At 34.6% G+C, this 12,378-nt stretch overlaps 1 protein-coding gene and 1 pseudogene across 1 annotated transcript; both read left to right on the forward strand.

The window, feature by feature from the left end:
* The first annotated feature begins 1,179 nt into the window (after positions 1–1,179).
* LOC104892084 (uncharacterized) lies at positions 1,180–3,820 on the forward strand (annotated as a pseudogene).
* A 2,758-nt stretch (positions 3,821–6,578) lies between these two features.
* LOC104903606 (UDP-D-apiose/UDP-D-xylose synthase 2) lies at positions 6,579–12,140 on the forward strand. The gene is made up of 9 exons (XM_010691673.4): positions 6,579–7,017; positions 7,442–7,534; positions 7,633–7,740; positions 10,531–10,645; positions 10,754–10,887; positions 10,970–11,071; positions 11,183–11,275; positions 11,381–11,516; positions 11,620–12,140. The coding sequence occupies exons 1-9, from the start codon at positions 6,745–6,747 to the stop codon at positions 11,733–11,735; spliced, it is 1,170 nt and encodes a 389-aa protein (XP_010689975.1). The 5' UTR covers positions 6,579–6,744; the 3' UTR covers positions 11,736–12,140.
* The last annotated feature ends 238 nt before the right edge of the window (positions 12,141–12,378 follow it).

Consider the following 12,378-nt stretch of genomic DNA (forward strand, 5'->3'; position numbering starts at 1 on the left):
AATAATTTTTTTCCCGTTAGAGAGAGGAAAAACCTCCAACTTTCCATAGATAATAGATAGAATTGATGAAGAGCCCTAAAAATCGAGAAGAAATTGATGAAGAATCAAAGAAATTTGAAAGAATTGAAGATTGAGGAAGGTGAATCATGAAGATTGAAGCGTGAATGAAGATTGAGGAAGGTGAATCGTGAAGATTGAAGCGTGAATGAAGATAGAGGGAGGAGTTTGAGGAAAGTTTCTTAATTTGTGGCGTGAAAATTGAAGGCAGCGTGAAGATTGAAAAGTGAAAGAGCACAAAGTAGTGTGCTAGACTTTCCTTTGGGCCCTCTAACTTAAATTTTCAGATTGGGGCCCTGTGCAAAGGGGCACTTTGCACACCCCTTGTTACGGGCCTGATTAGTAGTCATTTACCGATTTCCGCTTAAAACGCATCCACATATTGCTTCATTTACCGATTTAACGATTTTGCAATATTGTTTATTGGGACAGAAACTGCCTATGAGTCTACTCTAGTACTCTATTGTCTCTATGTTCATTCTTGGTGCTTTCTTTTCAATTGGCATTTTATGGGGCTTTATTTTCTTGGTCTGATTGTTTGATGCTAGTATTACTCATGGTTCTAGGAATTGTGAATATAACTATTCTTATAATAGCAACTAAATGACTAACCAACTCGCTCATTGTTGTATTTAGGTTGTTAGTGGAATCAACAAGGGATCCAATTGCAGGCGTAATATGTAAGTAGTGTTTGTGATTTTATCTCTTAAATCTTGATTCTTAATCATTTGCTTTGAAAGTAATGAAAGTAAGTCCAAAATTACATTGGAGATTGACATTCGAAACTGACAACCTTTGTAATATTTCTGATTTCCATATCATTGAATTGGTAAAGTTGAATACTATTGTTTTGCCTGAAATATATACCTGCGTTATATTAGTTTGTAACTTACAACTCATGTCTTATGATATGTATTTAGGAAGAAGGAGAAAAGCCTGGAACAGAGTTGATTTCGAAAGGATATTATTGTTATAAACTTCATCTCTCCAGGTTATATCAATCCATTCGAAACTCTTATTTAATTGTTAAATTGCTGAAATCTTCTATGATCTTATAAATAATGGCCCCTAATACTAGAAAATATGATTCTGGATATGAAAAGCGTAAGAAAAGGAAAAAAAATGGAATTGTTAATTGCGTCTCAAAAAGGAGCTCTTGATAAATTCATCATCAAAGAATCACAAGTTACTAATGATAATGTTGAAAATCAAAATGTTCATGTTCATGTTGAAAATGCAAATGTTGATGTTCATGCTGAAAATGAAAATGTTCATGTTCATGTTGAATCTCCAATACATCTTGAAAATGATATTGATGTTGAACATGTCCATGATGTGCCTATTGTGACTAATGATATCAATGATATGCCTAATGGTAATCCTAGTGTTAATAATGTACCTAATGATAATCATACTTTTGGTAATGTGCCTAATTATACTCCTAATGTTGATGATGGGCCAATTGAGAATGATAATGTCAATGGTGAAAATGTTGATAATATGCATAATGATAATGTCGATCCATGTGAACCTAGTTATATGCCTGATGTATATGATCCAAGAGTTTGGGATGGTCTCAATTCGAAAATGATTGATCTACTAGTGCAAAAGGGACCTAAAAGAGATTATTCTATTGTGAAAGTTCCTAAAGATAAATTCTCTGGGCGATTTACCGCTAATTTATATACTAGAGTTTTATCAAATGGTGAGAAATGTGATAGGGATTGGCTTGTTTATTCAAAAGAGCTTGATAGGGTTTTTTGTTTTTGTTGCAAATTATATAGAAAAGGAATTGGTAGGGGTCAATTAACAAATGAAGGCTTTTCTGATTGGGGTCATGTTGGCATAAGACTTAAAGAACATGAGACAAGCATGGATCATTTTAAAAATATGACCACTTGGTATGAGTTGCGTCTAAGATTTCAAAAGAATCAAACTATTGATAAGACAACTCAAAGATTAATTGAGCAAGAAAAGGATCATTGGAAAAAAGTGTTGCAAAGAATTATTTCCGTTATCAAATTCTTGGCTAAACATAATTTAGCATTTCGTGGTTCTAATGGGAAACTCTACCAAAAAAGTAATGGTAATTTTTTGGGTTTAATTGAGATGTTGGCAGAGTTTGACCCAATTGTCCAAGAACATGTCAAGCGTATTACTAATAATGAGACTCAATATCATTATCTTGGTCATACCATCCAAAATGAGTTGATACATTTACTTGGTTCCGCAATTAAAACTGAAATTATTAAGCAAATTAAACAAGCAAAATACTTTTCAGTGATACTTGATTGTACTCCTGATGTTAGCCATCAAGAACAAATGACTTTGATATTGAGATATGTCAATGTTTCTGCAAATCCTGTTTTCATTGAGGAATCTTTCTTAGGATTTTTAAATGTAAATGATACAACTAGACAAGGCTTTTTGATATTTTAATAAATGAGTTGAAAAATCTTGATCTTGATGTAATCGATGTGAGAGGCCAAGGTTATGATAATGGATCAAATATGAAAGGCAAACACCAAGGAGTTCAAAAGAAATTGTTGGATTTGAATTCTAGAGCTTTTTATACCTCTTGTGGTTGTCATAACCTAAACTTGACATTATGTGACATGACCAACTCGTGTAGTAAAGCTAGAGATTTTTTTGGAGTTATTTAACGCATATATACAATTTTTGCAGCTTCTACTAAGAGATGACAAATTTTGAAAGACAATGTGAAAAAAAGAACTCCTAAATCTTTATCCTCTACTTGTTGGGAGAGTCGGTTAGAAAGTGTTGAGGCTATTAGATTCCAAATGTCAGACTTAAGAGAAGCTTTGCTTGAAGTAGGTGATTGTGATAATGATTTCAAAATAAAAAGTGAAGCTAAATCCTTACCAAATAATGAGCTTGGTGATTTTGAGTTTTTAATTGCAATAATAATTTGGTATTGACATATTATGTGCAATTAATTCGGTAAGCAAACTTTTACAATCAAAGGATATGCAAATTGATGTGGCTATGAAAAAAATAAAGGGTTTGATTTGTTTTTTTTGAGAAGTATAGAGAGAATGGTTTTGAAGATGCCTTGGATAGTGCTAAAAAACTTGTAGTGGAAATGGATATTGATCATATTTTTCCTCAAAAGCGTGAAATTCGAAGAAAAAAACATTTTGATGAAAATCCAAGCACATCATCAAATGCTCCATTATCTGCACAAGAATCCTTTAGGATTAGTTACTTTCTTTACATTGTTGATCAAGCAATCAGTTCTCTTAATAAGAGGTTTGAGCAATTTAAGGAATATGAAAGTATATTTGGTTTCTTATTCACTTCTCATAATTTGAAGTTATTGGATGATTTGAGTTTAAAGTCTTCATGTATTAAACTTGAAAATGCACTGAAATCTAATGATCAATCTGATATTGATGGGAATGAATTATTTGTGGAGTTGAAGTTGGTTAGAGAAATTTTGTCCGACGACATAAAGGGACCTCTTGACATTTTGAACTTAGTGAAAGATTTTTATTGGTGTCCTAATGCCAGTGTTGCTTATAGAATTTTGTTGACTATTCTTGTAACTGTTGCATCTGCAGAAAGAAGTTTCTCAAAGTTGAAGCTATTGAAGTCATATCTTCGTTCAACAATGTTACAAGAGAGACTTAATAGATTAGCGTTGATAGCAATTGAGAATGATCTTTTGGAAAAAGTAGATTATGAAGATTTAATTGATAATTTTGCTTCAAAAAATGCAACTAGAACCGCACTTTTTAGATAGAAGGTTGTTATAAAGTTTAATTTGTATTGATTTACTATTATTGATTTGAATAAAAATTTGAAAATTTTAGTGTTAAAAAAGATATTTGTTATGTTGAAAATAAACATATAAATGTATAGGGCCCAATTTCGATTTTAGAACAGGGCCCCATAAATCACCAAGACGGCCCTGATAGTAAGTTATTGAGGGTGTTTGGTACATTATATGCAAACTTAAAGGGTACCCAATGAATTTTTTAAGTGGTAGGGTTACCTCATGAATTTCGTAAAACCTCAAAGGTACCCGGTGAAAAATCTGTAATATAATTGTATTTTTTTATACGGAAAACAGACTTATACTTGACCCTTAATCCGGAGGCCACCCTAAAACATCCTTACGGATGATAAGAGAGAAATCATTTCAATAGGGAGGGAACCAATACAATATGGAAGGATAGCCGTGCACCTTCCTAGCGTAAAGTCCGTTGCATGATTAGCTTCGCGAAAACAATGAATGAACTTGCACTCAAGAACACGAGACACATCAGCACCAGCTTCAGAAACAATGTTAGAAATTTCTCACGAAATTTGCCAAGACTTTTTCATAGAATTAATGACTCCTAGATTATCTCCTTTAATAATGAGATGAGAGATATCCAGGGAGAGAGCAGCCTTAACCCCTTCCCTAAGGGCCCAAGCCTCGACCTGAATTATAGACACATGAAAGCCCAAAACTTTACCACCCGCAAGAAGCACATCACCCACACTGTTTCGAATGAAAAAACCAAGGGAAACAGCACCATTGCTGACCTTAGACCCATCAAAATTCAGTTTGAAAAAACTAGGGGGAGGGGAAGATCAAATAAGGTTCCAACTAGATCTGGGAGGTTTAGAGGCATAATTCTTAGAAACGAGAGAAAGGGAGGGATGTTCAAAGTCTTCACAATCTGTATCGATCCAGCTACAAAAAAACTTATTAATTTGAAAACTAGTTCGGCGGGGAGAAATGCCTTCATCACTAAAAATACTCTATTTCTAAAAAATCAAATAATCCACCAAAAAAAAGAGAAATGCCTTCACAATATGTAATAATAATTGTATGATGGTAGAGGGATATGGGGTAATGTCAAACCTTGGGGATGGTGGGGAATCAATTTAAGCGGGAGTGGGGTAATCCTAAAAGGAAAAAAGGGTAAATAGTTTGAGAAAAAATACTAATTAAACACTCACAAAGAGAAACAAGAAACTTAATTTCCTTTTCTTTTCTTGAAACCCCTAACCAAACGCTCTCTAATAATAAAAAACTAGAATTTTTTGCACGCGATGCGTGCTTGAATTTTTTTCGAAATAGAAACTCGATTTTATTCGGCATAAGAGTCAAAATTTGAACATTAGACATGCGAAGTATAATTGTTTTTGGTTAAAAAATTTGAATGCTTTAGTTTTTGTCACTTAAGTCTCTCCCCGTTCTTTTTGTTTTTTTTTTTTCAAAGTTAAATTCTATGAACAAAATAGAAATTTTATTGAATTTATTTATGATTTCTAATATTATAATTTTTTAGTTGATTTTTGATTTAAGTACAATACTTCATAAATTGTAAAGAAAGTGGACACTTTGATTTCAAGTCAATTTTTCATAGGTTGTAGTTTGTAAGTGAATTTTTAAGTTTTTGTAAAGTTTACTCATTTTAGTGATTTGCATAACGTAAAATATGCAATTTTAGGATTTTAGTTGACTTGTGAGTGATTGTTATAATTATATTTTTGGTATTTTTGTTTGCAGCCCCCTTTGGTTTGTAAGTGAATTTGTAATTTATAATGGGAAGGGGGTAACATAGTCTCTTCATTCGGGGAAACCATAGCTTCTCCCTTCTCTTATATAATAGAGATATGTTGTACTTTAATTCTTGAATGATATTTTACATAAACCTTTTTACCTTGATAATTAATCGCTATCATATAATAGAAAAAGATAGGTCCAAATATATATAAAAGTTTCATTATATATAGGAAACACTATAAAAAAGTAAATATTTTTTTCCTTGTCTAACTTCTAAATTCTGATTTCACTATAAATACACCTCTATTTTTTTATCATGACCCACCATTGATTGTGAATGGTTCTTGAGAATAGTGATTTGTAAGTAAATTTTTGTAAATGTTTTTGTATGTATTGATGTGCTAGGTTATTAGTTTTAGTTTGTATGTTAATTTAAGTTCTAATAAAGTTTCTTGATTATTTGAGTGATTTGCGTGATTTTTGTAATGTGATTTTCTCAATTGTATAAGTGATTCGTAAAGTTTCTTTTTTTTTAAGTGATTTGTGAGTGAGTTAATTTTCGGTAGTCTTCTTTGAGTATCGATTTTGATTTTGACATTCCTTTTGTAATTTAGAAAGAAAAAGGGGGACAAAAAAGACATTTCAAAAGAGGACACCTTTACTCCCCTCCCTTATATAATAGAGATTACTTGAAATCAGCCATCCGATAGTTAATTGGACGTGCTTTATAGTTATCCCTGATCCAGTGACCCTAGCCCGGCCCACACGTGACCCGACCCGCCCATAGAAAAGCCCGCACCGACTTGTCCAAATGAGCAGGCCAAGTGGCCAACTCCGCGGCTGACAAAGACAGCGAGTGAGCTATTCCAAGCTAAAAGCGCGAGTATAGTTTAAAAAAATAAAATTAAATTTAAAAGCTAGAAAGAAGTGGACCCCACACCTCAAGCTTCATTTCTCACTCTGACTCACTTGCCTTTAAATAATTCCCCACCGCCCCTTTTATCATTTCCCATTCCACCCTTTCTCTCTTTCGCATTTCCTTCTTTTGGCACTTCAATAAGATTACTCTCTTCCTCCCTTTTCCCCACTCACACAGAGGAGAGAGAAAATCCTATAATCAATTTTTAGAGAGAGAAAGCTTTGTTAGAGAGAGAAACGAATCGACAATGGCGTCTTCTACGAGAGTAGATCTTGACGGAAATCCTATTAAGCCGATTACTATTTGTATGATTGGTGCTGGAGGATTCATCGGCTCTCATCTTTGTGAGAAGCTTATGTCTGAAACTCCTCACAAAGTTCTTGCTGTTGATGTTTACAATGACAAGATCAAGCATCTTCTCGAACCTTCTTCTCTTCCTTATGGTGATCGCATTCAGTTCCACCGTATTAACATCAAGCATGATTCTCGTCTTGAAGGCCTTATCAAGATGGCGGATCTGGTATTGCATTTACTTCCTCTTTTCCTTTTTTTTTGTTTGATTTTATGGTTGAATTTCGGTGTTTTGGTGAATGATTCATGTTTATGAAGTTTGCGATAGTTTATTTTCTTCGATTCGTGAATTTTGTGCTGTCGGTGCTTGATTGATGCGGTTTCGTTGAATATTTCGGTGATTTGAAGTGGCATTACTTTCATTTTTCGTAAATTACGGTGTCGGTGTCACATGTATGCTTGATTGATGTGATTTCGGTGACTGATTTGATGTTTTAAAGCTCCGATGCTTTCATATACTGTGAATTTTGTGCTTGATTAATGTGATTTGGAGGATCATTCGATGTTTTGAAGTTGCTGAGTGTTTAATTTTCAGTTAATTTTGGTGTCGGCGGTTAGATTTGTGCTTAATTTTGTGTTTTATTTTGTGCTAGACGATTAATTTGGCAGCGATCTGTACTCCTGCTGACTACAACACACGTCCTCTTGACACAATCTACAGCAATTTCATTGATGCGTTGCCAGTGGTATGGATATCGACTTTTTCTTCTTTTTTGATGATCATGAAATCTACGTGATGTTGATTTTTATGACATTGATTTATGTAATGATGATTTGTTTTTAGGTTAAGTACTGTTCGGAGAACAACAAGCGTCTCATTCACTTCTCTACTTGTGAAGTGTATGGAAAAACTATTGGTAGCTTCCTTCCTAAGGACAGCCCTTTGCGCCAGGTAAACTTTAGCTTTCTAACGAAACAAAACCTGTTTTTGATGCAGATCTGTGTTCTTCTTTTCTGTTGTATCATGGAGTAGCTTTTTGAAGACGCTTTTTCAATTCAAAAAGGCTTTTTTTTAATTTTTTATTTGCTTGGACGCTTTTTTGTTGTCAAAGTTGTGTGAATTGACTTGTGGGAATATAATACTTGGACTCTTGGAGGTGCTGTAGTTGTATAAAATAAGATGATTTGTTTTTGTATGACAATTTAAGAATACTACTTATCACTCATTACAACAATGACTGTATCAGATTTGTTAGTTAATGTCATTAAGCTTAAGGTATTTTTCTTAGCTATAAGTTAGGATTCTCTACAACAACAACGTCATAGCCTTAATAGGTCGGGTTGGTTACATAAATGAAGATTTTATCTCTGAGCTTCCTTTTCCTAGATCTTCCTATCGTTCCCAGCAACCTCTATCTAGGTCATCTTTGACCTCTTTCCGTTTCTTCTAAAATCTTCCAAGCTATATGCTCCTGCAAAGTAGGTTATGCCATATATTTGCGTGTTGTAATATATTATGAGACGAAGAAAACACATAGGTTATTTTCTAGCAATTGCAGTATAATTTCTGTATGTCTATACAATTTATGTTTGTGATCCTTTATATGCATTGTGGAAAGCTGTAACGTCTAAACTTTGGGTGAAGTATTCCTACTAAGTGTTATTGTATTAGTCGCATGTTGAAATATAGCAATTCTTTTGAGCAATTCTGCAATAAGATGATTCGTAGATATAGTAATGTTGAATAATTATTAGTTTTTTAGATACAATGCATGGCTCACTTGTGCAAGATGGAATGGATCTGTTTGCTGGTGCTACTGTTCTGATTATATCATGCTAGTTTGAACTTTGAATTGTTTTGATATTGTGGTACTTGGTGACTGAGCATATAGTTTAACTTTATTGGGACATCATTTTTTATTTTTATTTTTGATCATGTCATGACTCATGCATCATCAACTTTATTACAAGAGAATGAAAAAAAAAAGAATGGATATTATCCCCCTTATATGTTTCTTTCCTTGGATAGTTGGATTGCATGAATGGTAAATCTCTCTTGTTTCATTATGTTGACTATAATAATGTGGTTTCTTCATTTGAATGGCTTTAGGCATCTGGGCAAATACATTGTTTTTGGATGAACAAATGGATATTTAAACTACAACTAGTTTTTCTTAAGTCACTTAACTACGTCTGGATGTGAACATGGAGAAAGTCATGTTGTTCCTACTAATGCTTGTGATGTATGATACTTTGCTTCCTGTTGGCATTTAAGAGGGTGTTTGGTATGGGAAAAGTTTTGAGGTAGGAAACGGGTTCAAATAAGCGTTTCCATTTCTAATGGTTTGGTATGAGTGTTAATTTATAAATATTGCTTCCGGAGGGAAACGTAATCCTCCCATTTTTTACCTTTATCAAACTAATGGAAACAAATTACGTATCCTTCCTCCATCATAAACCTCTCAATTATTGTCTTTCCACCAGGATACCAAGCACCTATTAAATGTCACAATTATTATTTTCATTTCCACTCATCCAAATCCTTTTCCATTCCGTTTATATTGATTATACCAAACATCTCCTAAGTTACTTCCTTTAGTTATGAGTGGGATTTACAGCAGTTCCTCCTAATCCTCTTAATTTCTTTGTGCTGCTTTATCAACTATTTCAAGCAAAGTGGCGCTTGCTTGAACAACTTATTTGGTTTCCCTTGCCTGTTATTACTTTTCACCACCTGTCCATTTAGTTCTTTGTTTACAAGATATACTTCAGCTAGAATGCTTATCTCTTTACTTTAGTCAGTGTGTGACAATACTAGTATAATAACATTTGGTATCTATGGATCACTTGAGATTGCCACGTGTTGACCTTATTTTCTTCCTGTGCGAAGAAAGATGTTTTCCTAAGCTGCAACCAGCTGTCAGTTCAGTTTGAAGAAATTTTCCTGTGTCCAAGCTGCAGCCACCTGTTGATTTATCTTGTAAATTATGTCTTGTATCCAAGCTGCAGCCACCTGTTTATTTTTAGCCTTAAACTATTGTAGCTCTTTGATGGGCAATATCCTTGTTTCTGGAGGCAGTAAATTCCTGATTTTACTCTTTTTTTCTAGTAAATCTTTGATTCGGTATTTCTGCTTTCAAATTGAGCACTTACATTGTCACTTGTTGAATTTGTTCGCCACATCCTTTTATGGTGTGTTGGTAGGGGAGGGAAGAGAATGAACGGGCTTACGTTCTTCCTTTAAATCATTTTCGATACTGGAACGTTTTGGGTTATCAAAGAGGTAAAAAAACTGGGTTTCTCGATTTCCCTTACGATATATACTCATTTCTATATCAAGACAAGGAATTATAGATCTCTCACTTCTCCTTTTCCTCACATCTATATATTACCTCATCCAAACACTGTCAAGTGTCTTTGCCTTTCCTTTCCTATGTTTCCAAGTTGAACGCGATCAGTTCAAGTATTTATTAAGCAGTTTATTCCACGATGTTTACATCCATATGTCCTGTAGTTTTTTGTTTATTGAGGAATGTTTGGTGCTCAAGCATATTGACTTAAGTAGAATTTGATGGAAGTGAGCAACGTAGATGAACGTCTCTTGAGTGCTGAGATAACTTGTTATCTAATTGTACCTGAGGATACAGGCTGTCATGTTTAGTCCAATCACCAATGCAAGCTCTTCCTTTTATAATTTCAATTGGCTTGTTTCAGCTTACTGATGCATATTTTGATGTGGCAGGATCCTTCATACTATATTCTCAAAGAAGATGAATCACCCTGCATCTTTGGCTCCATTGAGAAACAGAGGTGGTCCTACGCGTGTGCAAAGCAATTGATTGAGAGGCTCGTCTATGGTAAGTAATGTTACGCTCAAGTTTTGCCTTCTCATGGGCATTCCAATTATAGAGTCCTGATTTTTCAACCCATTGAATTTATTTTTTTCTTATATTTCTATGTTACAGCGGAAGGTGCTGAAAATGGTCTTGAGTTCACAATTGTCAGACCTTTCAACTGGATAGGCCCCAGGATGGATTTCATCCCTGGAATTGATGGCCCTAGTGAAGGTGTCCCAAGGGTTCTAGCCTGCTTCAGCAATGTATGTCTTTATCAATATGCTTTTATGTTGGTGCTTTTTTTGGTTCTTTTATTAACAGCGTATCTCGGTATCTCTCTTCCAGAACCTATTGCGTCGTGAACCACTTAAGCTTGTGGATGGTGGTGAATCCCAAAGAACTTTCATTTACATCAAAGACGCCATTGAGGCTGTACTCTTGATGATTGTATGTTGATATAAGTCCTAGCTGATCTGTTCTTTCCATGAATTTCAGAAAATATTATTGAGGTTCTTTTGCATGAAAAGGCAATTACTGAAGTATAATGTCTTTATCCAGGAAAATCCAGCCAGAGCAAATGGTCACATCTTCAATGTTGGCAACCCTAACAATGAAGTTACTGTTCGACAGCTTGCTGAGATGATGACCAAGGTAAGCTTGTGTTTCCATGCGTGCATCATAGAAGTGATTTTTATGTGCTCATATTGAACTTGCCATTATCATGAGGTTGAAATTGCTCCACTTTCTTTTTTGCAGGTCTACTCAAAGGTAAGTGGAGAATCGGAAATTGAAACTCCCACTATTGATGTTAGCTCCAAGGAGTTCTACGGTGAAGGATATGACGACAGCGACAAGAGAATTCCAGACATGACCATCATCAACAAACAGCTTGGTATTATACCTTGTTTCTGGAATTAATTTGTATTTGTTTCCACCCTCATCTCTTTTCTGCAGAAAATTTGAAGGATCATTTCTTCATTCCATTAAATTTTCAGGTTGGAACCCTAAGACATCTCTGTGGGACTTACTGGAATCAACCCTCACATACCAACATAGGACATATGCCGAGGCTGTGAAGCAGGCGATGTCAAAGCCCGTTGCATCCAGCTGAAGAGAGGAGTAAGGATGGAAATGGCGGTGTTTGCCTCAGTTCAAGCTCTCATACTCTCAGCCATCACACTTTGTTTAGTTTGTTGTCTTCAAATTCTTTTAGAACTCTTGAGATATGTCTAAAATGGTTTATTCACATATACCTTAATTTTTTTTCCCTTTTTTTTTTTGTGTTTGTTCCTATGTGGGTAGTCAAAGTGTTCATGTAATAGTCAGAAGTTGTAATATTCGGAGGGTACCCTTAAGTGTAATGTACTTGTTAGGGTTATGAACTTTTGCCATAAGTGGGGAGTTGCTGATTTTTAGTTTTTATGAAGGGGACACGTGTTTCTCTGTGGAATCAGCTTATCTGTTTGCCGCTCAAAGAAAAGAAAATTCAATGTACTGTTACGTTTATTTTGGATCATGTCAAGGAGGGTGTTCTTACTATGTTAAATTGTAGATTTATCCTTTTTTTAGACGTTATTTGCTGGACAATAGCGGTATTAATGTGCTCATGTATATGCTTTACTCTGAAATTTGTCAAATGCAAGAGGCTGAGTAGCCTAGCTCCCTAGCCAGTACAGACCTGTTTGGAATTTTTTGTTTGTCGAGTGTAGACACTTGGTACTGGAATATTCATCTCAAAATAATGTATAATGTTC

The sequence above is a fragment of the Beta vulgaris genome, chromosome 9, assembly GCF_026745355.1.
Source record: "Beta vulgaris subsp. vulgaris cultivar EL10 chromosome 9, EL10.2, whole genome shotgun sequence".
NCBI lineage: Eukaryota > Viridiplantae > Streptophyta > Magnoliopsida > Caryophyllales > Amaranthaceae > Beta > Beta vulgaris.

Bases quoted from the DNA above. Each gene is read 5' to 3' on its own strand.
- LOC104903606 (XM_010691673.4), top strand. From the start codon at position 6,745: ATGGCGTCTTCTACGAGAGTAGATCTTGACGGAAATCCTATTAAGCCG. The intron at 11,276-11,380 runs GTAAGCTTGTGT...TCTTTTTTGCAG, and splicing joins TTGCTGAGATGATGACCAAG to GTCTACTCAAAGGTAAGTGG. The intron at 11,517-11,619 runs GTATTATACCTT...TTAAATTTTCAG, and splicing joins CATCATCAACAAACAGCTTG to GTTGGAACCCTAAGACATCT.